At 56.3% G+C, this 26,813-nt stretch overlaps 1 protein-coding gene across 2 annotated transcripts; it reads right to left on the reverse strand.

The window, feature by feature from the left end:
- Positions 1-6,734: 6,734 nt before the first annotated feature.
- On the reverse strand, positions 6,735-26,574 carry CAMKK1 (calcium/calmodulin dependent protein kinase kinase 1). Of its 2 annotated transcripts, XM_081110622.1 has the most exons (16): positions 26,395-26,499; positions 25,817-26,218; positions 24,942-24,989; positions 23,998-24,051; positions 23,564-23,615; positions 23,138-23,271; positions 22,766-22,802; positions 21,937-21,958; positions 20,429-20,517; positions 16,975-17,174; positions 14,694-14,747; positions 13,921-13,994; positions 12,282-12,369; positions 11,994-12,122; positions 11,293-11,396; positions 6,735-8,760 (listed from the first exon to the last, which is right to left on the reverse strand). In XM_081110622.1, the coding sequence occupies exons 2-16, from the start codon at positions 26,174-26,176 to the stop codon at positions 8,688-8,690; spliced, it is 1,518 nt and encodes a 505-aa protein (XP_080966748.1). In that variant the 5' UTR covers positions 26,177-26,218; positions 26,395-26,499; the 3' UTR covers positions 6,735-8,687. The 2 variants fall into 2 exon arrangements, with proteins under 2 accessions (XP_080966748.1, XP_080966749.1); XM_081110623.1 differs by having other exon boundaries at positions 25,817-26,574.
- Positions 26,575-26,813: the final 239 nt, after the last annotated feature.

The following is a 26,813-nucleotide window of genomic DNA, read 5'->3' on the forward strand; positions in this document are numbered from 1 at the left end:
TTTACTGTGGTCATTATGTGCCAGTGACTATTTCAAGTGCTTCACTCCTACAACAACCCTATTAAGTAGGTACTGTTATTCCCATTTCACATGGGAAAAACTAAGGCACACAAATTTACCCAAGGTGATAGCTGCTATCCTATCCTATGTAATAAAAGGCTAATATGCAAATCGACTGAAGACTGGTCGCTATGGCATGCACTGACCACCAGGGGGCAGATGCTCAATGCAGGAGCTGCCCTCTGGTGGTCAGTGCACTCCCACAGGGGGAGCCCTGCTCAGCCAGAAGCAAGGCTCACAGCTGGTGAGTGCAGCAACAGTGGTGGGAGCCTTTCCTGCCTCTGTGGCAGCACTAAGGATGTCTGACTGTTGGCTTAGGCCCGCTCTCCGCAGTCAGACATCCCCCGAGGGCTCCCGGACTGTGAGAGGGTGCAGGCCAGGCTGAGGGAACCCCCTGAGTGCACAAATGTCATGCACCAGGCCTCTAGTATAAGGGATTAAACCTGAATCTGAGCCTAGGCAATCAGGCTCCAGAGCCCAGAAAGACCTTTGGTCTATGACCTCTGAGCAATCTGTAGGTTTACAGTGGACTTGGCCTTGCCAACCTGTGTCTCTTTCAAGTCTCCCAATAATTGACCCATTTTACATACACAAAAATGGAGGCTCCAAGAGCATAGTGAGCTGCCCAAAGGCCAGAGCTTTCCTGATTCCCGAGGGCCCAAAACCATGGTTTCTGGCATGTTCTAACAAGAGCCGGGGGGGGGGGGGGTGTCTTTAGGATTCCAGAGGGCTCCACTGGTCAGTTTTCGCTTTGATTCCTGACTTTGCACCTTACACCCTATGTTACCTTGGGCTAGTCTGGCCCCTTTCTGGGCCTGTCTTCCCATCTCAGGAGGGTGTAGATGGGGCCCCAGGGCCTCAGAGGCCCTACCAGCTCTGACCATGGAGGAACAGACAACTATAAACCAAGGGAGAACATGACCAGCATCAGACACACCTGCGTTTCAGGGGGCAGAGTCTGCCCCTTTTACCACGTGTGATCTTGGGCAAGCCGCTTAACCATCAGAGCCTCAGTGCCCTCAGCAGTCGTATGGGACGTTACCCACCCCCAAAGGAGGTCGTGGAGGTTAAATAAGTGTAGCCACCAGTTCACGGTGGAACTTGACTTAGGTCTCTAAGTTGGTTGGCCATCAGTGACTTTGATGAGACCAAGGTGCATGAAGGGGAAGGTAGCTTAGAGATGGAATTTGAGGAAGTGTGGATAACTCTCTTAGAAATTTGTGACGATGGAGGCTAGGGGACAACGAGGTATTGAGGGTCTTCTAAAAGATTGGCTGAGCCGAAACCAGTTTGGCTCAGTGGATAGAGCATCGGCCTGCGGACTGAAAGGTCCCAGGTTCGATTCCAGTCAAGGGCATGTACCTGGGTTGTGGGCATATCCCCAGTAGGAGATGTGCAGGAGGCAGCTGATCGATGTTTCTCTCTCATCGATGTTTCTAACTCTCTATCTCTCTCCCTTCCTCTCTGTAAAAAATCAATAAAATATATTTAAAAAAAAAAAAAAAAAGATTGGCTGAAATTGGCCACTCCCTCTCCTTTCTCTCACCCTCTCCCTTCCAGGGAGGAGGGGAATACATGATGGAATCCTACCTCTCCTGGGATAACACAGGGGGAAATCATTGAAAGGTAACATAAGCTCCTATGGTGAAATCAAATGCTACCGGCAGACGGGTAACACGGTCCACTGGCCTGAGGGGGTGTCCTGCTGACTCAAGCAGAAGGACTCTTTGATGCAATTTTAAAGTGGACACCCACAAACCCACACCCCCAGTTCATGTCCCTGGACTACTTGCAGGTTGGTAGTTAAGGAAACGTTTCTACAGTTAAAGGCAGCTGACCCTGATGCAGGAGGAGCACCTACGCTCTGCGCAACCCTACACAGCGAATGATTGAAAGGACTGCCTCCCTCACTTTCTCCGTGTGACCTGACCACTCAGCATCATCGACACTGATGGCCACTCCCGGGTTCTTGAAACCACACATACTCCTGATGTGGTCACACGGGGTTTCCCTTTCACCTCCCAGGTGGCCCCTGCTCCAGTGTGTTTTCAGGTTCTTCCTCTCCCCCCTACATTAACAGTCCCCCAGGGCTCAATCCTGGGTCCTCTTTCTTCTGACCCAGGCACACTCCCTAGGCCAGGGGTGGGCAACCCCTGGCACACGTGCCAAACATGGCACGCCAGTGACTTCTGCTGGCACGCGAAACCCTCTCTTATAATCTTCCATTCACAGTTTTTTTCTTAATATCGACTTTCTTATTTTTCAGATAAATTCAGTGTAGGTGCATCTTAGATAAATAAATAATTTTACATAACAAGTTATCTTAAAGACCGTAGACATGGATTGACGAGAGAGGGGAAGAGCAATTTCTATGCCTCTGCCTTAACTCTCCCTGCCTTCCTAGATCCGACCAGTGTTTTGGTTTCATCCACATACGTTTGTGAATCTTTGTTCTCAGTGATGCATTTTGTTAAGTCTCGTAATAGAAGTAGCCTGACGGATGAAAGTAGTAGCTCGTGCATATCTCTGAAGGTCACGAAATATAAACCTGATGTAAAATCTCTGTCATCAGTGATGCACCAGCAAAAGTCCCACTGATGATATCAAACGAAGTCATAAAGTTTTCTGTCGGACTATCAGTGTGCATTAAAAAATAAATGTATTTTTCATCATCCCATACTGTGTTTTTGTTGCTTGAATGAATTTTATTATTTCTTCAAGGTTCTTCACATATGTACACCTTAAGAGATATCAAGTAGGCGTAACATGTTCTCAAAAAATTAGGGTTGGCACGCAGAAGAATTTTGAGTCAGAGATTTTGCTGGTTTTGGCACGCACTCACACAAAGGTTGCCCACCCCTGCCCTAGGCCATCTCATCACACCCATGGCTTCCAGCTCCACTGCCATCCCTACCCTGAGGACCTCCAGGTCGCCATTGCCAGTTTTCCCCTCTCCCCTGAGTTCCAGTCCGTCTGTCTAAATGCCTCCTGGACATCTTTCCTGGAATGTCTCAAGGCACCTCAGACTCAATCTACCTGAGACTCAGAATCCTGCTTCCAAGCCACACCCTTTCCTATGTTCCCGACTTCCCTGATCCGCATCACAGGCAACCCAGGTGTGTAAGCCTGGAAAGCGAGGAGCCACCCTGGATCCCTTCTTCTCCCACCCCCACAGCCAGGCCACTCATAATTCTTGTCTGGCCCCCCACCTCTCTCTCATGTCCACCTGCTCCTCTCCATCCTCTCAGCTGCCACCCCTCAGCTTCTTTCCATCCCAGCCACCATCATGCCCCCTCTTGTCTGGACACTGCAGCGGCCTCCTCACTGGTTTCTCTGTTTCTCTCATTCCTCCACCCCCATCCCTCCCCTACACACTGTAGCCAGAGGGGTCTCTTCAGCACATTATCCAGCCCTGCCCTGCTCTCCAGCTTCATTTTGAGGGGTGGGAGGGAGGGAGGGATGAGCAGGTAGAGCACAGGGGATTCTTTGGGCAGTGAAACGATTCGTATGATACTGTAATGGGAGATACACAGCATTACACATCTGTCACACCTAGAATATACAACACAAAGAATGAACCCTAAAATAAACTGTGGCTTTAGTTAATAAGAATGTATCAGTGTCTGTTCATCAGTCGTAACAAAGTGCCACACTAATGGGGAACTGGGGAGCAGGAGAGAGGGTGGAGGGATTATATGGTAAGCATCTGTACTTTCCACTCATTTTTTTCTATAAACCTAAAGCTGTTTCAAAAAAATAAAGTCTATTAATTTTAAGAAATCCAGACACCCAGACTACATCTCAGAACAATTAAATCAGGGCGGGGCCTAGGCATCAGGAATTTTTTAAAAAACACTTTTACTGATTTTAGAGAGAGAGGAAGGGAAAGGGGAGAGAAACATTGATCCATATGCACCCAGACTGGGGACCCAACCCACAACCTAAGCATGTGCCCTGACTGGGAATTAAACCAGCAACCTTTTGGTGCACAGGACGCTGCCAACCCACTGAGCCACACCGGCCAGGGCAGCATCAGGACTTTTTAAAAGCTCCCTAGGGCCTAGGCGACACTAGCAGGTAGCCAGGTTGATAACTACTGTTTAGGCTGAATTGGGAGGGACAGACCACAGCGGGGAGCCCTCTCTCAGCTTTGGGGTGGGTTCCCCGAGGAGGTGGGTGGGTGTTGGCACAGATTGCCTGAAAGCAGGAGAGGAGTGTGCCTGAGGGCAAGGGGTCCTCTCCTGGGAAAGCTCTGGCACCTTGAGGCTGGTGCCCTGGACTCTGGGAGGCCAAGCCTGGAGTTTAACCAGCCCCTTCCTGTGTTCCGGTCCCACATTGTTCTGGTTCCATTTCTTCAGCACAGACCAAAGAACGGCTGGGGTCAAAGGGCACGCAATGTAGAGAGCATCGGCCAGTTGCATGAGCGGCGGCTAGAGCAAACAGTGACCAGTCCTGCTGGAGATGGGACAGCGAGCTGGGCAGTAACAGGGGACACAGAGCCAGTGCCGAGAGCATCTGAGAGAGAAGGCAGGAGGGCTGCCTCCTGCACGCCCAGGAGTGTGGGGCGGTGGTCGTTGGAAAACCAAGGCGGTGGAAATCTGGGCCAGGCCGAGGAGCAGGAACAGAGGACCGGAAAAGGCCAGAGATGTGCAGGCCCGGGAAGGAGCTCACAAGGGATCTGGTGGGGAGAATGGGGTTCCCAGCGGGAAGGCCCCCTTCTTGTGGTTTTGCTGAGAGATGCTCTTCGATGGCCTTCATTGTGATGGAGCCGTGAGTGGGCAGACAGAAGCTGTAAAAGTTCTAATTCCTGGCCCCGATTCCAGTCTTGTAGGAGGTGGACCAGACGCCGGACCACATGCCCAGGGTGCCTCTGGGGCTGTGGACCAGGGAAGACTATCTGGAGGAGGTGGGGAAGGCAGGCAGAGGGACTACAAAGCCAGATGGGCCAATGACAAATTGGTCAGTCCAACCTGCATGGGGACTGATAGCTGCCCTGGGGGGCGAGCCAGGACCCAGACTTTATTTCCCGAGTCATCCTAGCTGGAGAAACACTGTCTGAGACCCCGGAGGGCAGAGCCAGGTCTGCATGTGTATGGGGGAGGGGACCGGAGCAGGAAAGTCACTTAAGCTGTGGATGCCCAGGCCAGCAGGAGGCTGGAGTGGTGCAGGGAGTCCTTGCAGGCCAGGGACTGTCCTGTAGGTGAGACCAAAGGCAGGCCCCTTCACTGGCTCTCCGGGGCCTCAGTAGGCCCCTCAAGCCCAGGCCTGCTCATTTGCCCGAGGAGAGGCTGTGTAGGTGTGCCAGCCTGTGTGTGTGGAGGGAAGGAGGGAGGGTGGGGAGTGTGGAAGGGGAGGGATGCCTCCATAACCTGTGGGTGTTTATATGGGGCCCAGTATGTGTCAGAGTGTCCCCTTGGGAAAATCGGAACCTTCGGCGGCCCTGACCGTCCCTCCCACCTCTCCCCCAGGCTGAGACCTCATAGGATCATAGTGGGTGGGGGGAGCAGAGATCAGGCAAAGGGCCTGTGGGGTCTTCCAGAGAGAGCAGCAGGGCTGCTGGCAGGGGCCTCGGAGGCCAGGCTGAGCCTGTTGGGAGCACAGGTTTCTGAGGGCTGGGTGTGCTCCGGTGAGACCAGGATCACCTGGCAGCTGGAGAGCTGAGGACCCCGGCCAGGAGACCGTGAGGAAGTGAGAGGTGGTGGGTCCCAGGTTGAGGGGCTGCCGTGGTGGGGAGCAAGTGGGTGCAAGAACCCACTCATGGGTTCTGGTGATTGGGGAGTTTCTGCCTCGCCGCCAGCACCCCTGCTGGAGAGACGTTCCCAGGATGCCCAGGGAGCGGGCAGCAGCAGCTCTGGCCTCCACCTCTCAGATGGGAAAGCCGGTCGCCATGCCAGGCAGCCTCTGGCGTGGTCTCCTCCTGTTTGGTCTCCAGTGTCATCCAGCTGGAGCTCCACCGACGGGCAAACACGCGGCCTGTGCCGAGCCCGCGGCCCCTGAGGCTGGTTCCGGGCAGCCCCAGGGCGGGACGTCCTTTGTCTTCCCTCGCCGAGTGCCCACTCTGTGCCAAGCACTGTGGCGGACGCTTGGCACAGGGCTTGGTTTAACCTCAAAGAACCCTGAGGAGGTGCTACGATCCGCATTCGATCGATAAGGAAACTGAGACTCCTCCAACGACTTGCCGAGGTCACACGACGATTAAATGGCAAAGCTGGATCCAAGTTCAAGGCTGTCTGACCTCAACATCGTGGCCATGGGGGCCCTAGGATCAGCAGGAAGCTGTGGCGCCAAAAAACCCCGGGCCAGTGCCCAAGGCTAAGGGGGCAGAGGGAGGACATGGGGCCCATGTCACAGGGCTCCTGTAAGGCTCCACTGGGACTCCTGCCACACGGGGAGTAGACAGCCCTGAGGACCAGACCCCGGCGCCCTTGGGCCCCTGTGAAACAGGCCGGGTGCCCCATGAGCAGCCCATTGGCTCCCCAACACCCTGTTGTTCCAAGCAGGAGCCACGGGACTTGCTCAGCAGCCTGAGCCAACCCTCCTCCCTCGCTCTCCTCTTCTCCTCCCCCCCAGAGCCCCTCCCACCACGGTCCTGCTCAGGCCTTCCCAGAAATGCAAGCACAGCCAGCTGGCGAGAAAACACACCCAGAAGCACAGAATATACACACAACGTGCTGTTGTTTTAACTCAAGAAAGGGCTTTTAATGTTTTTAACTCACTTCCTGAGAAGTTAATTTTTAAAACACTCTTATGGAGTTTATTCATCACTTGTGCTACGTTCGAAAACGATGCCAACCCAAACCCACGGCGGCGGGGTCAGCACGCCATCCAGGCTGTGACCTGGCCAACGAAGCCAGGCTCACCTTGGAGCTCTGCGAGGGCAAGTCCGATGGACGTTGCCCCCTGGAGGCCCCACCCGCCAGGCCCCAGCGCAGAGACGCTCAACAAAAGCTGGCGGGTGGGTGACCGGCCTCCCACGAACTCTATGACAGTGTTCTTAAAAACAGTGCCGAGCTGTTTCCTAAGCCCTGGTTACAATGGCTTAGCGGAGAGGAGCCAGGGAGAAACGTGGACCCATTGATGACGGGCCACGTGCTGCTCACAGTCTTAAATAGACATAGAAACTATATTACAGATGCATGTGCCAGTGCAAGACATGCGAGTGTGCTGTGCAGCGGATGGGCACGCACATGCGTGTGTGGGGAGGCGCGACGGACACCCACAGGCACGGAGATGCACAGGGGAGACCCTCCTCCGGCCCGGCCTCCCTCCCTTCTCGGCACAAGTCCTCTTGCGAGATGAAACCCACGCCCGCCACTGTACCCGCTTGTTTGGCCCACGTTTTCAGGGGAGGTATCTGATGAGTCCTGCTTTGCTGTCCTTTGGAGGCCAATCTCTTGAGCATTTGGTCAGCGAACACCACGCCATCAGAGTCCCAGAGAGATGTCTGCCCCAGCCTGGCCGAGTCGACACATGTCACAGTCCAGCCCTCCAGCTTGGGGCAGGCTGGATGGTGACTGGCCTGGGGTGAGGCAGTGGCGGAAGGCCTGCCGCTCCATGGCCGCCTGCCAGCATGCATGCCCCACCAAGGCCCCACTCTAGGGTGGCCTTCACCGTGGGCAGTTTGTCCTTCAGCGTAGGAATGTGAGGGCAGCTTCTGGGGCCAGATGGGGAGGCCGGTGTAGGATTGGAGACTGGGTTCCAGTTACTTCAGCATCTGCAAGGCCACAGCCCTGTGAGTCCAGGGCTCTCAGGCCATGTCGGCCCCTGGTGCCTCTTCTGCCGCCATGGCTCTGAGGAGCCACAGAGGGAGTGATGCGGGCAGGGAAGACGTGGTGCTCCTGGCTCAGGTCTCTGCTGAGAGTTGAATTCAGCCCTTTCTCTGGCTAGTGCTGGGTGTGAAACACAATCCGGCAAGGCCAGTTCAGCTCACCTGGCTGCACGTAAGGGTGGGGTGCACTAGGAACCGCCCACAGCTTTGGAGAGGTCATGTGCTGTTCCCAAGCAGGTCTTTATAGCCCCTTGCCCCCATGTAAAAAACACAAGTAAAAGACAACAGAACGAGAATCTGAATTCTCCAATACTGGCCCCTGCCCCAGTGAGGCCCCGGAACACCCATCAAAGACTCAGAGACTCCATACCAGTGTTCTCAGCAGACTCAAGCTCTGGCAGCACCCCCCCAAGGTGGCAGGGTACACCCCTCCATGTGCGTGGCAGCTGAGCCCGGCCTGCCCAGCCCCGGCGGGAGGTCTCTGCAGTGGTGGTAAGCCAGGCCTCCTCCTGCCATCTCGGTTTCTCGCCTCCTGCCTCCGGGCCTTGCTGACGAGTCATATGGGGTTCCTAAGGCACCGAGTGTACCTACCTTCCCCACAATGTGGGTTCCACAGGGAGAGCCAAGATGAGGAGAAAGGCTCGAGGGAGCCCTGCCCACCAAACCCCAGATGACACACATTCCAATCCTGTCTCGGACACGCGCAGAGGTCATGCAGCATGACGGGGGGAGGGGAGCCAGGAGAGGGTCCACAGTCCCCAGCCCCCTGCCCGCAGGGGCGGCTGTCGGCATGAGTGCAGGGGCCTTTGGAGGCGCAGGATGAGCGTGTTGCTGGGTGGCCCTGGGCGCATGCAGGGGCTCAGGACGCAGCCTCGTCTTCTTGGACACCAGGGAGCTCCGGGCTCTTGATGCCTTCACCACACCCGTCTTTCCTGTTCAGGGAAACCAAGGGGCAGAGGGACCTCAGGGCTCAGAACATACACTCAGAAAGGACACTCTCCCGCACACTCACAGGCATCCCAAGCTCGCCTTCCTGCGTCGCGGCCCCTTGATGGTCTCCCTACCCCAAATCTTGGCTTACAACACTCCATGGCTCCCTACTGCCCAGAGATGAAGTCTGGAGCCTCACACGATCTGACTTGGCTGACCTCCCTGCGCCCTCGCAGGCCTTCCACGTAGGCCCAGATCAGCCCCCACAGTCCTGAGCAGAGGGGCTTTGGTTTTACATTTTCTTCGTCTTGTGCAAGTAGAGTAACCCGTCGATCTTGGGATGATGTCACACGTTCAACAGCTTCCAGTATCTGATCCCCCCCCCAAGACCTTTCTTTTTAAAATGACCAATGAACGGGTTTTTATATCTTAAAAAAGGATCAATTCCATTTAACTTGACTGTAGAGCTTCAACTATTATCCCAAAGCATAGAAAATAGAGTCAATCAAGGACAAATTTAAAACCTGCGTTTCAAAATTAAACTTGAGTCACAGAATTACAGAATTTTATTATAGCTGGAGAGTATTAGGCCCAGTACTTAATAAAGGGAACTGGCCTGTCTCCCCATTAACATGGCTATAAAAGGACAACGATTCCCTTCCTCACTTGCAGTCCAGCCCTGGGCCAGGCATAGATTAGATGGGTACAGGATGTCTTTAGCCTGTGACTGGCCTGGCCCACCACTAGGAGGCGCGGAGTCACAGGCACTGAGCTAGGGTGACCAGATGTCCAGGTTTGTTGGCATGGCTTTGACCATGCATGTAGTCCTGGCATAGTTAGTAATAGCTTCCTCTTTCACTCTCAGAAGTGGCTGCATTGGATGCGAAGTATGTGATTCCCTGCACTAAGCCCAATTCCATCACCGAGGCCTGCAGACCTAGAGGAGCCAGAGAGGCCCCTGCCCAGGCCTGGCCAACTTACTGAGGAGACAAGGGAAGGGGAAGCTCAGTGACATCGAGGCCTCTCCCAGACGCCACCCCTCGCCCCTCACTGACCAGAAAGTTTGTCAAGAGGAGGAAAAGCGGTTGGTATATGGACATCCTTGAGGGTAAGCAGCCTCTGGCAGGGAGCAGACACCAGCTTGTCCATGATGAGGGGACCCGGCACTTCTAAAGGGCCCACTCATGAGAGGGTGGCCTCACAGAGCCCGTGTCTGGGCCCCTGGGCAGCACAAGTGAACAGACTCCTTCCTGAGAGGCCGAGCTACCTGGACTGTGTCTGGCACCCTCTGGGAGCACGCCTTCCCCGCACAGCAGCTCCTCCTCCCTGCAGCTCCCTTCCCCAGAGGAAGGCACCCGCGTCCCAGGGACAAATGCGGGTCCAGGACCCTCGCCTGGCTTTCTGTCTGCAGGCCTGTGCGCAAACTCCAGCAGACCTTGTTGGCATCCCCAACTAACTTTTGTTTTATTTTAGTGGGAGAAGGTGGACAAGCTGAAGACCAGGCTCTCGGAGGTTTGCAGAACTGCTTTTCTGACTTCTAGCAGGTGGTGACCGCACATGCCTGGTTCACAGTAGGGAGCCTTCAGCAAAGGAGGGTTCCCCTTCCCTGGCCCGGGCAGCTGGCCTGTCCATGCTCACTTGCTGAACGAGCGTTTACAGAGCGCTGACCAGGCACAGGGCCTCCGCAATGGCTGGAGGTAGCATGGGCCACTCAGGAAAGCAGCCAGCACTGCCCCACGCTGGGAAGTCGGCAGAAGCGCCCTCCCTCCACAGCCGAGCCACCCTTCTATGAGGAGCAGACATGAGGCCTTGCTGCAAACCCTACCATGGGCTGAGGAAAGAAGTGCAAACAGGCACCTTGGAGGCCCAGCTGAGTCTCCCCCAGAGGAGACAGAAGGAAGCTAGGTAGACAGGGACCGGGACCAGGGAGGGGGAAGCAGGGCCGGGAAACCCAGCTAGGCGGAGTTACTAAGACAGCCCAGCTGGGCGGGAAGGAAAGGCACATGCAGGAGACAGGTATAGATGTTACCAAGACAGGCAGCTTGCAAATAACCAATCACAAGAATATTGCTAAGGCAGAAGTCTTAGAAAGAACCAATCAGAAGCTAGCAAGCATGGATACAAAAGAGCGTGCACTCCTCTCCCTCGTTCTCCAGCGTGCGAGGTTCCTGGCTCCGGTGCCATAAGCCACCTGGGACTCTAAACATGGGACTAATGGACTTTAATTAGCTTGGATGCTGAACTACACTCAACTGCAACATGGAACGGAAGCTCTGGACACTGGCCGGCTTTTGGAACCCCAGCTGTACCTCTTCCAGGACTGGCTTCTCTCAATAAACGTTGCTTCCACTAACCCCTTCTGTCTGTGAATCCATTCTTCAGTTTTGTGAGACAACAAACTCAACTCAAACCCCACATTTTGGTTTCTGCTCAGCCTCATGGCCCAGTGACAGTGAGAGTGGGAGGATGTGCCCCCACCCTGCCCCACCCCACCCCAGGGGGTGCCCTGCAGGTCTCAGCCCACCGGTACTTACAGCAGTAAGTTTCCTGGGACAGACATGGAGCGCTCTTCCTTCCGTGCTTGGGGCTCAAACGGGTTCCCAAAGGAACGCTTTCTCAGCATAGACTTCACCAGGATCTAGGGAGGGCAGGTCCATCAGCATGAGGAACACAGGCCCCCAAGAACCAGGCCCACTGGCAGCCTCTGCTGGGACTCCCTGTGGGGCAGCTGCTAGGTGGGCCGTGCTGAGTGGGCAGAGAAAGGAAGAGTATTCCGGCAGAGGGAAGGATGAGGGCACAGAGGACGATGGTTGAGGGTGAATTCCGGGAATTGGCAGGAACCCGGTGCAACTGGTGCCTGGGGGGCTCAGAGGCCAGAGAAGGCCTTGAGGGGCCTGGGATGTCCAGCTGAAAGTGGGGCTTTATCCTGAGGGCATGGGGAATGCCTCCTAGCTGAGGCAGGAAGGATGGGGTGAGGAGTGCTTGTGCCGGACAGCGCAGAGGAAGCTGTGCAGCGGCCTGAGGGACATGCCAGGAGAGAGCGCTGCACCCTGGCTCTCCGACTCCGTCCCTCCTCCTGCCACAAGGACAGCTCCAGGAAAGCCAGCAGAACAGGGGCCTCTGGTAGCATCGGGGCTGGCCCACCAGGCGGCCTTCTAAACCCCCACAGGGCCCAGCAGAGAGCTAGTCTCAGGCGATGGCCACACCCTCCTCCCAGGACCCCTCACCCTCTTACCACTGTGGTCCAGCTGGGGATGAGCTTGACGGAGTTCTTCACCTCCTCCTCGGTCACCTCCACCACGCTGCAGTGCTCCTCCTCTGAGGGAAGGGGCTCCTCCCCGTTCCTGGTCACCCACGGGTGCAGCTGTGAAGTCGGGAGGACAGGGAGGGGTCAGACACCCAGTGAGCAAAGGCCCGTGGGCATGCCACCAACAACAGCCTTGAGGGAACCCAGTGCCCACCAACCCACACGTCCCGGGGCAGGGCTCTCCACAGGAGAAACTGAGGCCTATGGTTCCCCCACCTTGATGTCTGGCACCCCAATTCTCCTTTCGGGATTCTTGTCTAGCATCTTCAGGATCAGGTCCTTGAGCTCCTCGCTGACCTTTGGCCTAAAGAGAGGAAGGAAGGAGATGAGGGGAGATGGTTGATGAGGATAATTTCCTTCCCATCCCTCCCTCCCCATCCTGCTTCAGGGGTTCCCTGGTTAGCACCCCAGGGCAGAGACACACCCACCCCTCACTTCTCAGACAGCAGGGGGGCACCCCCAGGGATGCCTCCTGGAATAATGTGAAAAGAGTCACTTTATAGGACACCAGACGCTGCCACTCAGCGTCTTATCCTCTCCTCCACCTGGGAGGTGGCAGGAAAGATTCTCACGTGATAGAGGGGACCGAGGCCCAGAGAGGTGAGCGGGTTAGCACATGGCTGCCCAGCAGAGTGAGGGCAGGGAGGAGGGACTCAGGGGACGGGGGACCAGGACCGTCAGCCCCACATCAGCCTGGACTGTCTCTGCCCAAACTCTGGGCTTCTTTGCTACCATTCTTGGGGAGCCCATCCCTACAAGCCTGCAGAGAGGGAACCCACTCTTGGGACTGCTGGCCCTGCTGCCCTCTGCTGTCCTAGGTTCTGAATCCTGGGGGGGAGAACGCTGGCCTGGCAGGGGTCCTGCAGGCGCAGAGGGCCAGGCGACTGGCCATGGCAGGGAAGGGCGGGATCCAGATGCCTAGTGCTGCAGGGCAAGGAGGCTGTGTGGTGGCAGGACCCAGACATCCTGGAATGCCAGGGCCAGGGCGGGGCCTCTCCCCGTGGGCTCTGGGAAGCCTCGAAAACAGCTGAAGATATGGTGAGATTCATTGTGCTTTATCAGGGTCAACCTGGCCTGACTGTGGTGGCTGCACTGGATGGAGGCTGACAGCAGGGAGACCCAGGCAGGCACCCAGGTGGCAATGCAGCCAAGAGATGATAAGAGGGGCAGTTTAGAGGGCTTGGGGACCAGACAGGCAGCGGGCACGGGAGAGCAGAGGTCACTGAGGAAAACCCCTAGGTTGGCTTGCGACCTGCCTTGGGCACTTTGGGCAGAGGGCAGGAGGGCCCTGGAGACTGAGGAGCCTTGGTAGCCAACGTCATTATCAGAAGAACCGTGGATGAGCGGGGCGGCCTCTCTACACAGTCCCTCTGGGCTCAGAGACCTCAGTCACAAAGGGAGGGAGTGGAGGGGCTGGCTTCCAATCCCAGGCCCACTGAAAACTTTCCCCCAGGACTCCACTTTTCTATCTGTGAAATGGGGCAGCACACTGGCATCTGGAAACCCCTGCCCACCTGTGGGGAGGGGGGGGTGGAGGTTCCCCATGGGTCCAGGGTCCACATGGGGGTGGTGCCCTGGCCCCCCTGGAGGCCTTCTGGAAGGAGCAGTGTGAATGTGTGACATGGTCGCCCTGCCCCACTCCCAGCCTCAGAGCTCCATCTGCAGAGGGACCCATCCCACTCGATGTCTCAGAGGCCCTGAGCCAGTCCCCCCTCCATCTGCTCAGGACCCTCCCAAGAACAGCACCCCCCCCCCCCCAGATCTGCAGGCGGGGGTGGGGCCTTCAAAGGGTAAAAACTCTGCTAAAGGCCCACCTCCCTGGGGTGGGCAGGAGCCCCTGTGGCGGACTACTCACTCCTCAGGAAACACCACGTCCTCATTCTTGATCTTCCTGTGCAGGGCCAGGATGTAGTCATCGATGAACGGGCACTGGGGTGAAGAAGCAGGCGAAGGATGTAGCCCCAGAGCCTTAACGCGTGCTGGAGACCGGCCCCATCTCTCTGGGACCCCGTAGTCGGGAGGAACCTCGTCTAACTCGTTCAGGGCCTGGCACACAGCAGGTGCTCCACGAACACTGCCTGACCAAATCAGTCACTGAGGAAACGGTGAGGCTGGGGGTACCCACCGGTTACAGCTGCCGGCAGGGAGGCCTCCACTCCGAGGCCTGGGATCTGGGAACATGCTCACTGAGGCTCCCTCCTGCCCCTCAGTGCGCTCACCAGAGTGGGAGCACCTGGGGACAGGGATCTCGGCCAAGTCAGTGTCGGGTGTCCCCAAGGCCCAGCCTGACCCAGAGCAGGAGTCAAAACCGACTGGTTGAATGAATGACCAACTGAGTGAATGTGTGTGAGTGAATGGCATGGAGGGACAGGACCCGGAGCACTCGGCTGGACTCCACCATCCATACCTGCCTTCGGGGTGGCTGCTGTCCCAGACGCCTGCACATGAATCCCCTCCCAAGGGGATAAGAGAAAACCAGAAAAAGCCTCTTTTCCCTCGGTCTTCTCTGAGAGCAGTGGCCCCTTTCAAATGTCACGTCACTTTAGCACACAGAGGAAGGGCCTGCTCCTGTCAGCCACCCTGGTTCGGCTGGGCCCAGCCCGTGGCGCCAGCCCACCCAGCACTCACCTTCCCATAGACAAAGCAGTACAGCGTGACCCCCGTGGCCCACACATCCAAGGCCTAGAAAGAAAACAGCTCCCATCAGTCCCCCCAGAATGAACCGACACCCCTTGCCTGCCAGTTCCAGGGGCTGTGGGAGAGGGCGTGCAGGGCACCTCCTTCCTCAGTCATGTAGTCACTCAGCAAACATCCCCGGCCCTGGCTCCATGCCCAACTCTGTGCTGAGCCCTGGCCCTGCCCTTAAGGGATTCCAGGTTTCTTTGGAACAGGCCCAAACTAGATACATGTTCAACTCAACAGGTGCAAACCTCTTTGACCTCTAGGTCACATGCTGTACCCATCACACAGAAGCGGCCGGAAACGATGGTGTATTGAACTTAGACGCGCTAAACCAGCTCATCACCCCCTCGTCCTAGCGATCCACTGGAGAAGCCACCATATTCCTTCTTTCGGACCCCAGAAACAGCCCTGCCCAGGCCGAGGGCTAGCCCCTAACTCTCCCCAGCTCCCCCACGCTCTGGTTCTGGCATGCGCTCTCAGTTTCCCCTTCTGGAACCCCACCTCCTCTCCTGGTATCTGCTTTATCTCGTACGGGAGCATATTCTCAAATCTCTACCTACATATTCTCGCTACAGATGCCTCATCTGAATCCAATCCAGGAACACAAACAAACGCAAACTGACATCGTTCTACAAAGTAACAGGCCTGTTCTCTTCAAAATGTCAAGGTCAGGGGAGAGAGAGAAGCCAAGCTCTTCCAGATGAAAGGACACCGGGGATGTGACAAGTGGATTAAGCAACGGGCTCTGGATCCGGCCCTGAACCAGAAGACGGGGCGCTGAGGACAGTATCGGGACAAGTGGTGAAATCCGAACAAGGCTGATTAGATAACAGTCTTTCATCAGTGATACATTCCCTAATTTTGATCATTGTACTGAGGTTATATAAGAGGATGTCCTTGGTTTTTTTGGTGTGTTTTTTAAATTCGCTGAGGTTTTTAACAATAAAGGAGGAGGAGGTCTCCAACTTAACTCTCCAATGGTTCAGAAGAATGTCATACGCTTACACATAAACACAGGGAGAGTGGTGAAAGGTATATAGGACAAAATGTCAGTAACTGGTGAATCTGGAGATATATATATATATGTATATATTTTTCTTATATTTTTTTCCCGTAAATTTGGAATTATATCAAAATTGAAAATTAGCCCAGTTGGCATGGCTCAGTGGATTGAGCGTCCTCCCATGCCAAGAGGTTGCTGGTTCGATTCCCAGTCAGGGCACATGCCCGGGTTGCAGACTCGATCCCCAGTGGGGGGCAAGCAGGAGGCAGCTGATGGATGTTCCCATCTCCTCTCCCTCCCTCTCCCTTCCTCTCTCTCTAAAACAAATCAATAAAAACATATTTTTTAAAAATTAAAGAAGAATATCTACATCCCTGACTTCTCTCTTGAGCTCCACACCCACACCCGACACGGGCATCCACAGGCCTCCTTGGCAGGATGGGGGGTGGGGGGGGAGCCAGCATTCCACAGGTGAGAACAGGCATGTGCGGGGGACACAGAACTGCAGCCCCTGCTCAGAAAGCTTTGCCCACTGCCTCTCACTCAGGAGAAGACCTGAACGTCCAGGCCTCGCACTGCCCGAGCCCCACCGTGCCCCAAGCCCGTGCCCCATGTTCTCTGGGCCCCACCTCCTCCTCAAATCCTCCCCATTCTTCAAAGCCTAGTTCAAACCCTGCCACCTCCAGAAGGGCAGAGAGCTGGGCTGTCTGGGCTCTGCCTGCCCCAGAGCCCCATCCAGAACTCAGCACAGAGCAGCTGGCAGGGGCGCCTTGGGGACATTTTGCTGGAACATGAGAGGAGGCCAAAGCTGGGGCGCTTGTCAGACTCTAGGCCAGTGATGGCGAACCTTTTGAGCTCGGCGTGTCAGCATTTTGAAAAACCCTAACTTAACTCTGGTGCCGTGTCACATAGAGAAATTTTTTGATATTTGCAACCATAGTAAAACAAAGATGTATATTTTTGATATTTATTTTATATATTTAAATGCCATTTAACAAAGAAAAATCAACCCAAAAAATGAGTTTGTGTGTCACCTCTGACACGTGTGTCATAGGTTCGCCATCACTGCTCTAGGCAGAGGTAATTATGAAGGAAGGGACTGCGTTTGGTGTTCACCCCCGAGATACAGGACCCTGGCATCTTCAGCTTGGAAATGAGGCCTCACTGCAAGCTACCCCACCCCTTGCTGCTGAACCCCAACCCGGCCCAGGCCCTGGGAGCCACCTTCCCACTGAAGCTCTGGCCGGTATCGGAGATGGCCTCGGGGGCCATGAACGCCGGGGTGCCGGCCGTGCTGGACAGCTGGGCGTCGTTCCCCTCAAACTGGTTGCTGACGCCGAAGTCGGCGATCTTCACGTGCCCGTCGTCCCCCAGGAGCAGGTTGGATGGCTTGATGTCCCTGTGGACGATCTTCTGGCAGTGCACTGCGGAGAGAGGCAGCTGGAGCGCCGGCCAGGCCCGCGGCCCAGGCCGTGGCCCAAACCCGCCCCCCAGCCAGGGAAGCCTGTCTGAAGCCAGCTGAGAAGGCGCCCACACACCCTCCTCTCAGGGGGACCCCAGAAGAGGACGCCAGGGCCCTCTGCTCTGCTCTGCAGAGAAGGCACTGAGGCCGGGTCAGGTGGTCCAGACCCAGGACTGGACTCTTAGGGGCCTTGGGACTCCAAGTCCAGTGCTCTCTCCATGGCGATCAAGGCACCTGTTGCTGAGGGGGCAGGTCAGAGGAAGCTGGGGGAGGGGAGTGCACAGGCCAACCCTGGCTCTCCCAGAGATGACGTGGGTACTGTCTGCAGGCCCACAGCCTATCAGTCTTCCCCAGTTCCTTCCCCCACCCAGACGGACAAGATGCTCCTGCTCCTTGGACTCGGGGTGGGACTGCAGGGCAGCCTGCAGAGGCACTGCCTGAGCCCTACGGACTCTGGGCTGAAGGAGATCCAGGGAAGGGGGCATCCCAGGCCTTGGGCCTGCAGGATGCACATGGCCGACCGGCTAAAGGTCAGCCTTCGCTAGCGGGCTGGCAACTCTTCCTGCTTCTCGGGCTCAGCACTGCTGGGAAGAGACAGGCAGCTCGGGCGGGGAGAAGGCACTGACCCCGCCCCAGGGCCATGCACTGTAGGCTCCCTCCTCAGCTAACACTTTCCCCTGGACAGGCAGACCCAGGATGTTGGGAAGGAGGAAAGATGGAGAGGGAACAGGGGAGGGGCGCGGAGGAGGGGAGGAAGGCTGGGGGCTAAGGGAACGAGTGAATGCGGGTTCTATAACAACAACACCAACGGTCCTGCGGTGATGGTACCAGATGAGCAGCAGGATGTGACACACACCTATCCGTCTCAAAGGCTGTGTATTTGACCATGGAAAGTGTCTCAAGTTCTTATCTCAAACCCTGGCCTCCTCCCTGAACGCCAGGCTCTCTGTCCACATGGATATCCAGTAGACAGCTCAATCTTTCTCAAGAAGACGTCTAATCCAGAACTCCATTTCTCTGTCGGGAACCCCACCACCGTCACCGCCAAACAAACAGAACAGAAAACCCCTGCTCCTCCTCCAGTCTTTTCCTTTCTGTTAACAGCATGTCACCCTTTGTTCAGGTCTCTCTCTCTCTCAGACCCCACAGCCAACTCATCAGCAAGTCCCACGGACCCAACTCTAAGATCTATTCCAGATCCAGCTGCTCTCACAGCTGCATCACTGAATTTGCTCCATCTGTAAGCATCAGGATGGACGCTCCCGCCAGAGCCTTCCTGGGCTGCCTCAAGTCTGCCTTCGAGGGACCAGAATCGCGAGGCAGTCCTCCATTCGCCTGCCTGTCAGCCCCTGGTGCTCACCCATCCACCCAGGAAGCCCTTCACCTTCATTAGCTGGTTATTGATGAGGCTTTGCCCAAAAGTCAGGTGGGATTAGCTTATTTTTGTTTGTTTGTTTGTTTGTTTTGGGGGGAGTTGTTGAGGGGAAAAGAGGGTGGGAGATAGATCCTCAACTGAGAAGTAAGTCCCAGGATAGGAAAGGGGTGGAGGCCAAGCTGGTGCACCCACCAATGATCACACCAGAGTAAAAATGCCCCCTGCCTATACCTCAAAGCCCTTGCTAGGGACTTTCGGCAAAGCCTTCCTCTCTCTGTGCCTCAGTTTCCCCACATGTACAAAGAGAATATTAATCTGGGGACATGAGAGTAGCCCAAATGCGATAAAGACAGTCCTGGTTCCTGTCACCTCTGCTGGGCTCTCATCCTGTCCTCCCAGGGCAAGAATATGCTCCTGACAAACCAAGCTAAGATCTTAGAGAAAGGGGGCCCCACTCCTGCTCCCCAAACCAGGCCAGAAGCCCAGGTGTCCGGGGGCCCTCCCCAGGACTGGTGCTGACCACCCCACCTCCTTCCTGTCTCCTCCCACTGCCACTGCCCTAATCCAGGACTCACCATCTGTCACTTGGCTGTGGAAGCAGCCTCGTCCCTAACCAGCTGGCCGCCTCTCGCCCTTCAGCCAGCCACCCGGCAGCTGCTGGACAGAGCTTTCTAAGGTGTCACCCTATCACGCCTATCAGTCTTCCCCAGTCCCTGCCCCCACCCAGACGGACAGAGATGCTCCTCAAAGCCTCGGAGCTCACAACACAACAGCATGAAGTCAGGGACGTCCTCTGCGGAGGCATTCCCGGCCCTCATGCCTCAACCAGACTGAACTTCTTCCCATTCTCCAAGAGTCCATGCCCACCCGCTCTGTGCCTCTGCCCACCCAGTTCTCTCTGCCTGCTGTATTTCTCCCACCATCCCGCCAGCCTGGCCAACGAACTCCTACTCATCCTTCAGGACCCTGGTCCCAAGTGGCATCCTCCAGGAAGCCTCCCTCGGCCCTCAGCGCTCTGACAGCCCCGTGCCTCCCCAACTCTGGCAGGCACTGCACTGTGTCATCTGCCTGCTTAGATTCCTGTCCCTCCTACTGGGCATGAGATCCTTGTCAACTCCCTGCCCCCAGCTATCACTCAGTAGGTACTCATAAGTGAGTGAATAAGTAGGAATAAAGGGACCTGGAGATAGAGGCTAAGATAACATCCTCCCTCCTGAGCTCTTGTCCCTTAGGGCCCCTCACAGTGAACCCCCACTGCCACCACCCACAGGCTCCATGACAGCACAGGCTCGGAGCGGCTGGACGTGCATCTCTTCCTTCCCAGCCCTCTTGAGGCCCTGCAGAGAGGCTGAGCGTGGCTAAGAACTCAGCAGGGGAGAGAGCCAGACAGAACACCCAAGGCGCAGAGTCACTTGATGATCACCAGGAGCCAGGAAGGACCCCATTCCCCGACCAGCGGTCAGCAAACTGCGGCTCCTTGAGTGTGGCTCTTCCACAAAATACCACGTGTGGGCACGCACGTACAGTGCGACTGAAACTTCGTGGCCACATTCAAGGGGCCAAAGAGCCGCATGTGGCTGACGAGCCGCAGTTTGCCGACCACTGCCCTAGCCTTTTAGAGGTTTAGGCCTCGCCCCCAGGTCCATGGCCCCACCCCCAACTGAAGCTGATTGGCAGATCAGCACTGACTGACAACACAGGCTCAGAGCCTTCTCAGCCTGGGCTCCGCCCCCTCCGGTGTCTCCCACCCCTGTCCCCTGTCCCCTGTCCCCTGTCCCCTGTCCCCATCCCCAGTCCCCAGTCCCCAGTCCCAGGCGGGAGGCAGGCGGCCCCTCACTCACGGTACTCAAGGCCCAGGATGATGTCCCTCAGGTAGCGGCGAGCTTGCTCCTCCGGGAAGGGCTTGTCGCAGGGCACCTCCATGACCGGCCTGTGGAGGGAGGGGCGAGGGGTGTTCAGCTGAAGCAGGTTGAGTAGAGGCAGACAGCAGGGGAAGGGGAACGGGGCGGGGACCTTCAGGCCACTTGAGACCTCCCAGGAGCCCTCTATCCTCAAATGGGTCCCCAGAACCTAAGATATTAGCTTTTTCCTCCCATATGTGATACAAATAGACACAAATATCCCTTCAGATCACTGTCATTTCAAATTAGCTTTATCTTAATTTCTGATGGGCGATAATCCTTCTTCTAAGTACTTTATTACCTATAATCAGACAGTTGTAAAGATGCCACATAGAGCCATCTTTTTCACATTGCAGGTCCAGACCCAATACAGAGCCACGAAATCAATTTAGTGGGTGACTACCCCAAGCTGAACCCTGACACTGCTGTTTTCCTAATGAAGTAGAATATATCCGAGTAGATCCTGTGTAATACGGACATGCGCTGTTTTGTAAAACTTTGGTTTCAGTGACAGATGCAAATGGCAATGTGAACCATGCTGCTCCCTTTGAATGGAGGTCAAAACCATTTGCAAGGCCCTGAGCGAGCAGCTCAGTTGGTTAGCGTGTCGTCCGGATGCACCAGGGTTGCAGGTTTGATCCCCGGGCAGGGCACATACGAAAATCAACCAATGAATGCATAAATAAGTGGAACAACAAATCGATGTCTCTCTCTCAAATCAGTAAATTACAAAACACACACATTTGAAAGCCCCCGAGTCTGAAAGGGACACTGCGGCCTGTCTCCTCCCCAATTGGTCTTGAGGAGCCCCCCCAGCAGAGAGACAAGTTATAGCCTGGATTCAAGACCTCAGCAATTAGGGCTTCCAGTCCACCCAGGCCATGGCCCTGTTCCGTGTCTGCTGCTCTGCAAACATCCTGAGACGGCCAAAGAAGGCAGACGTGAGTTAGATCCCTGGGTTTCGTCAGTGACTTGCTGGGTGGTGCCGGGCAAGCCACTTACCCGCTCTGAACCTCAGCTTCCCCTCTTGTAAACGGGAGTGAATGGAGTCCCACCCACCCAGCTCACAAACTTAACAAGCCGCAGGAACGGTTTGCAATCTGAATACAGGTAAGAGAGGTAAGAGTTGAGTCCCTGCTCTACACTTTTGCTTGAGAAACACTCCGTTCTACTCCTCTTCCATCAAAATCTTCCTTCCAGTTCCTCCAGGCCTGGTTCCAAACCCACCCCTCTTCCAGAGCCTCCCTGACTACACTACTCCGGCCTCCCTGACCTCTTTCAAAGGATTGTCTCTTGGTCTCTCATCCCCGCCCCCAGCTCAGAGCTTCCCAAAGCAGGGCCTGGGCTCTGCCTTCTCCCAGAGCAGCTGACCCTAGGACTAGGGACACAGGAAGGGAAAGGAAGGCCTGGGTGAGCCTTGACCTGCCTGATCGGAATGGGGAACTCACCCCTTTCTCAGGAGGTCAAACACTGAAAGAAAAGAAAAGAAAAGAAGGTAAGGTGCAGCCAGGCTGGCAGAGCAGGTGATGCCAAGGCCCCTCCCTGCTCTGGAGGGTGAAGGAGGGGGCAGGCAACCAGCCATCCTTGAGGGAGGGACAGGGGTCCCACGGCATCAGAGGAGGTAAACGGGTAAGAGTGGGGTCTGCTATGGACCTGCCTCATCTGATACAGCGCGGACCCCTTTCACGGGCAAGGGTGGGGTAACTGAGGCCCAGAAGGGGCAGAAATTTTCCTAAAGGTCATAACAGATAGGCAGGTAGGAGAGGGAGTGGAGCCTAAGCCTTGGCCTCTCATTTGTAAGCCAGTGTTCATTCCTTCTGCCCCTTTTCCTGTGGCCTCCAGAGCCCAACCATGAATCAGGCACCGGGAACTCAATTTAAGAACAACATTAGCATTCACAGTGAGTATGTCTTCTCCCATGTAATGACTCATTCACTCCTCACATCAACCCCATGTGGCAGATACCATTATTACCCCCATTTTACAGGTGAGGAAACTGAGGCACAGAGCTATCAGACAGGGTCTGGGAACCCACATCAGGGAGCCTGCTTCTTGTGTCTACTCAGCCCATTCTCTCTCTGATCAGCAGAGTGGGCACTTGGAAATATCTGTTGGACTCTAACTGGATATTCTGAGCCTACTTCAGCAGGGCTGGGCAAGGGGACCCAGGGCCAGAGAGTGTGTTTCCTCCCTGGCCCCCTGAAGGCCATTGTATCCCCGAGGAGCCCTTGGACCGACCCCAGGTAAGCTGCTTGGGGAATGAGTTGGGTCACTCACCCAAATAGAGATTGTCCTCAGCTGGGTCATCCAGGACCTGGTCAGAGGGAGCAGACATGGGGGTAGGGCTTGAGGAGGCCTGGGGTGGAAGTGCCAAGCCTCCTTGTCCCCCCAGCCCCAGGGCCCCCGGTATACTTTGCAGCTATCCACCGACAGATGAGGCCTCAGGAACCACCGGCGCTCACCCTCAGGGAGACGTCGAGAACACCCCAGACCAGCCTGAACTGACCCCTGAAGCCTCCCTGCGTCCCTGTCCCAAGTCTGGCTGTGTCCCTGGAGGCCTCGGCCACATGTGTCTCTCGGCAGGACCCCTGGGTCTGTGCTCCCCACGACCCGGGCACAGGTACCCGCCCGCTCACCACCGCCTCCTACCTCGATCAGCTTCACCACATTCACGTGGTCCAGCTTCTTCAGGATGGCGATCTCCTGGTACACCCGGTCCAGGGGCAGCAGCTGCTTGGCTGGTCCTCCCTGGGCAGCCTGGGACCCTCTCGGGGGAGGGCGACCTGTGGCCAGGAAGAGGAGACAAGCCCGTTGCAGGAGCCTGGGCCCCCCTGTCGCCTCGCAACCAGCCTCAAGCAAAAACTTGCAAGACCATGGTCTTGTCGCCCACCCGCCAAGCATATGCCCACCACCAGACCTTTGCTCATGCTGTCCCTCCTCCACTCCCAGTCCTACCAAAAACTAGCTAGGGGCTGAGGTCTCCTTCTCCTCTGTCTCCCCCACCGCCCCCCCACGCACCCCCCAACTCACGCCCCAGCTAGGGGCCCCCAAGCACAGGGCCCAATAGATACATACGTGGAAAGCCATACTGCTTCAGTAACTTCTTTTTGGAAAGGACTTTCATTGCCTACGGAGGGAGGGGCAGGCATGTCACTTGTGTGCGGCCACCAGGGGGCAGTACAGGCCGGTCACAGGTGGCACCTGCCATGCCACTAAGGGTGTGGCTGGGAGTAGTTAAGCTGGGTGAGGAGGTGGCCACATCTGAGTCTAGGAGGCCTTATCCCTCTTCTCCAAAGTGCCTTTCTGGAGCTCTGCCCTCAGAGGTATCAGCCTCTGATTGCGTATTACCAGGGTCAAGAAGGTCACTTCCTTTGCATACCCCTGGGGACAGGGAGTTCCCTCCCTTCAGAGACAGGGTCGTTCTCTGTCTTCCCAGCACAGCGTCTGCCCACCCCCCAGGTTTCCAGGGCCGGGCTTGGGCAACACCTCCCTCCTATCCCTGGACTCACATAGTGCCTGTCTTCACTTTCGTTATAGGCCAGCCTCACCACGCCGTAGGCACCCTGCGAACAGGCACAGGTCAGCCCCGCCTGGGCAGACACCCTCCCCCAGGGCTGGTTCAGGCCAAGGGGAGCCTGAACAGCTCTGGCCCCCTCCTCCTGCATCCCATCTCCACTCCCACCACCCATGGGCTTAAATTTCAGGCCCGCCTTGGTAACTGCCCCTGCCTGGCTCAATGTAGCTCCATGCCTCCCCCTGTCCAGTGTGGCTCAGTGGGTTGAGCATCATCTCATGTTCCGAGAGGTCGCCAGTTTGATTCCCGGTCAGGGCATATGCCCAGGTTATGGGCTCAATCCCGGGGGGCGGGGGTGGGGGGGAGGGAGGTGGGCATGCAGGAGGCAGCCAATCAATGTTTTTTTCTCTCTCTCCCTCTCTTTCAAAAAAAAATCAATAAAAACATATTTAAAAAAACCCCCACATGCCGAAACCGGTTTGGCTTAGTGGATGGAGCGTCGGCCTGCGGACTGAGAGGTCCCGGGTTCGATTCCGGTCAAGGGCATGTACCTTGGTTGCGGGCGCATCCCCAGTAGGAGATGTGCAGGAGGCGGCTGGTCGATGTTTCTCTCTCATCGATGTTTCTGACTCTCTATCCCTCTCCCTTCCTCTCTGTAAAAAGTCAATAAAATATATTAAAAAAAAAAAAAAAAAAAAAAAAAAAAAAACCCCACAACTCTGGGGAGACAGGAATCAGGACTCATCTCCCATTAGCCCCACCCACACCAGACATTTCCTACAGGAGACAAAATTTTCCTCACTCCCAGGCCTGGGCCTTCCTGTCTCTGCCTCACATTCCCAGAGGAGAAGGGGCTGCACCAAGCAGAGCATCCTGACAGCCTGCCTTCGCAAAATCCCAAACTAAATTCCCGCTACTCCTGGCCAGCCCCAGTCCTACCTTGCCAATCTCACTCTGCAGCTTGTACTGGTTCAACTGCACACAGTCCTGGCGGGGAGAGGAAGCATCAGGTAAAGCATCAGGTAAAGCTTGATCCAGAGGCAGCATTGGATCCTGTTCAGGGATCAATCCGGGCCCCAGACCCCTTACTCCCAGACCCCAGGGGGTTTCAGCAACCTTTCAAGTTGGGGTGGGGGAAACTTGGTGGTGACAAGAAGCCTCATAAATGGGGAGCCTGGCTAAGGAGAAATGCACTGATTCCTGCCTGGAAGCTGAGGTCTGGGGGACCCAAGTCTGTAAGAAAGCCGTGAGCAAGCATTTCCAGAGGCGCTGGATGTGAGGTCTAGATTGCACGAACAAGGATGAGAAGAGGGACGAGAGACCGGAGCCCTCGCTCAGGCATAAAAGGCTCAGCCTCTGAAGCTATAGATTGCTCCGTACTCAGGTTCACGTTCAGACCTAAGCGGCAAGGACAGAGCCAGCGGGAGCCCGCAGGCTGGCAGCATGCTGGCAGCTTCTGAGTCAGAGTAGACTCGAGGAGGCAGGATTCAAGGTGGGGTTCAAGCTGGGGAAGTCTTGGGGTGGGAGGACACTGTGTCTGGCCTCAAATCTCTAAGAGGACTTCTTGGGGGACAAGGGCGGGTTTACTTCCAAAGTCTGGACTGGGTGGGGTTGGGAATGGTGGGATGTATAGGATGCAGAGGTCGGGTCAGGTGGAGCTTCCCTGGGTGGGAAGAGGCCTTATTGTGAGGTAGTGAGCTCCCCAACTCTGAGGGTATGCAAACCAAAAGCTACAACAGGGACAGGAATAGAAAGGGTCTTCACTGAGGACTACTGAGAAGCTCATGGGCACCCCCTAGCTCTGCCCCACCAACCTCTGCATCCGAGATGGCCACGCGGTGGGACTCGATGGTGGGCCTCCGCCAGGCCCGGGGGGAGATGTGGCTGGCAGGCCCCGTGGTGTAAGGCCCAGCCTGGGCCTCCAGGCAGCTTCCTGCTGGCCGCTCCTGCAGGGACAGCTTCCTGGTGGAGAGGCTGGGTCGGGGTAGGGGGAGTCCTGAAGCACTGCCGGGGATCATGGAGGCAGCTCTGGCCCGTGGTGGGGGTTCCACGCCGTTCCTGGCAGGCCCCGGGCCACCATCTGCCTCCTCCAAGCGGGCCACATCGATGGCTGCCACTCGCTCCACCAGCTCTGCCCGGGGATCCTGGCAGCAGACCGCTGGGCCCCCCTCCATTGCCACGGTCAAGGGGGTCCTCCGTGCAGCCTTATTGGGAACCTGAGAAAATGAGGGCAGAAAAGGCTTCAATTCTGGCCATGGAGCAAGGAGGTCAGATTTCTAGGCCCTTCTCCCATTGTGGCCACAACCCTACGAGTCCCACCTCCATGCCTCTGCCCTGCCCATTCCCTCTGCCTGGGTTGCCGGTAGCCAATCTTGGACCCGTCCCTACTGACTGGAGGATTTCCAGGAACTCATCTGGCTCTGCTGCACACCAGCCCTCTAGGCCTCAGCATTTCCATCTGTAAAACAGGCACATTCATGTCTGCCTCGCTGGCTACACAGGGAAGTCGGGAGGATCTGATGATCTGGAGTCAGAACAGACCGACACGGGCAGAACACGGGAGGCCCAGCAGCTTTGGGAGAAACAGAGTACAGGGTCAGCTGAGGCCGGCATCCAGCAGACAGCCCAGTGACTCACCAGCCTCACCCCTCGACAGTAGACAGTGGAGCATTCCAGGGCTGCTGCCTGGAAGCTGAGCTGGGCGCTGGTAACGCAGAGGCCTCCCTGGTGCTCCAGGCCCATGCACCTCCTGCACCTCCTCCTCCGGGGAGGCCTCTTTGATATTCCAGCCCCTTGCTCCCCCCCTCTCAC

The sequence above is a fragment of the Myotis nattereri genome, assembly GCF_964212035.1.
Source record: "Myotis nattereri genome assembly, chromosome: 16".
Lineage (NCBI taxonomy): Eukaryota > Metazoa > Chordata > Mammalia > Chiroptera > Vespertilionidae > Myotis > Myotis nattereri.